General features: G+C 40.9%; 1 protein-coding gene across 1 annotated transcript in view; it reads left to right on the forward strand.

Moving 5' to 3' along the window:
* LOC106533594 (zinc finger protein 638) overlaps positions 1–1,852 on the forward strand; it is a gene marked incomplete in the record, with an annotated part of 63,807 nt that overhangs the window by 56,927 nt on the left and 5,028 nt on the right. Inside the window, 1 exon segment of the mRNA XM_014029956.1 lies at positions 75–884. Within this exon segment, the coding sequence (XP_013885410.1) occupies positions 75–884 (810 nt within the window).

A 1,852-nucleotide genomic window follows, 5' to 3' on the forward strand; every position in this document is an offset into this window, starting at 1 on the left:
CTCTCACCCGGCTGCCTCTCTGGACCAACCCTTTAATGTTGAACCCCTTCTTTTGACTGTCCCTGCAATTTCAGCTGACTCTAATTCAGACTGTCTGGCAGGAAGTGGAGTGACAACTAAATGTGAGGAAGAGAACAAGAGCTGTCATGTTAGCCACWGTCCAACTGAAAATGAGAGTATGGAGACATCAGTCAGTCAGGAGCATGAGCAGGAAAAGAAGAAAGAGAGCAGTTCTATTAGCCACGGCGTGACTCAGAATGATGGGATAGAGACATCAATCAATCAAAAACATGAGGCGCAGGATGCAGAGAAAAAGACAGGTCCTGATAGCCACAATCTGACTGAAAATCAGAGTATGGAGACATCAGTCAGTCAGGAACAAGATGGGCAGGATAAGAAGAAAGAGAGTAGTCCTTTTAGCCATGGTCTGACTCAGAACGATCAGAGGGAGACACCAGTCAGTCAAATACAGAAGGCACAGAATGAAGAGAAAAAGACAGGTCCTGTCAGCCCCAATCCGACTGAAAATGAGAGTATGGAGACATCMGTCCATCAGGAACAGGATGAGCAGGAAAAGAAGAAAGAGAGCAGTTGTCTTAGCCATGGTCTGACTCAGAAYGATGGGATAGAGACATCAGTGAATCAAAAACATGAGGCACAGGATGCAGAGAAAAAGACAGGTCCTGACAGCCACGATCTGACTGAAAATGAGAGAACGAAGGCAGCAGACAGTCAGGAAAAAGATGGGCAGGATKCAGAGAAAAAGAGCAGTCCTGTTAGCCACAGTCCAACCCGCATCGACAGGGTGGAGCCATCAGACATTCAGGAACGGGAGGCGCACTCTGAGGAGAAGCTGGGAGCGACAGGCGCAGAAGCAGCAGCAGGTTAGATTTGGTCTTTGAGTTGAAACTTTGGCAAAATTAAAAGAAATGAGCCTCATGCAAGAACATGTTCCTGTTCTTATCCTAAATTTATTTTACTTTTGTTCATACGAACATGCYACGWCAGATTCAACAAACTCTTCTATCTTCATGAAAAGTGTGTAAATAAGCTGCGTAAACTGATGAATGTGTATTAGCAGATCGTGCACAGGTAGAGGGGATTAGCATAATCTACCACCCCAAAAACACCATATAAGGCTACATTTCCTGCCCCACACACCAGTAACTGTTTCATTAAAATGACAGGGAAAAGTAAAAAAGAACTTCATGAGTTTAGAGATTGAAGACCTGCTCTCAGATATCCAGAAAAGAAAATCTGYCATTTTTAGCAGGTCAGCTGTGGAATTAAAGGAGCTGCTGAAGCTGAGGAATGAAATGACGACTGCTGTTAATGTTGTGTCTCCTGTGGGTCGTTACAGTCACAGAAATAAAATTTAAACCATATTTATCTCTCTCTAGTCCTGCTCTGGTTTTTATTTGGTGAAATAGTTTTAATTCAGGTGTAAACAACTGTGTTACTTTTCATTTTAGAAGAGCCACAGACCAATGTGTCTGTCACTGGAGAAAATCGTATAGCTTATGTGTTGAATAAATCTCAACAAAATAAACTTTGATTAAAAAATAACAATCTGTCTGAATAAAGCTCATATATACCGAGACTAATTAAACTTCGATTAATGCGTAATTTAAGTTGATTTGTAGTTTGAGATCTTCATATTAATATTGTAGTGTTATACAACAGCATTAATAGCCAATTTAACCAATTTATATCGTTAGTGTACATTATTAAATTTAAAATTATAATTCTAATTCAAACAGAATAGCCTATTGTCAACATACACTCACCGGCCACTTTATTAGGTACACCACGCTAGTAACGGTTTTGTGGTCATAAAGGGATGGACATGGTC

Source organism: Austrofundulus limnaeus, unplaced genomic scaffold, assembly GCF_001266775.1.
Source record: "Austrofundulus limnaeus strain Quisiro unplaced genomic scaffold, Austrofundulus_limnaeus-1.0 Scaffold978, whole genome shotgun sequence".
NCBI lineage: Eukaryota > Metazoa > Chordata > Actinopteri > Cyprinodontiformes > Rivulidae > Austrofundulus > Austrofundulus limnaeus.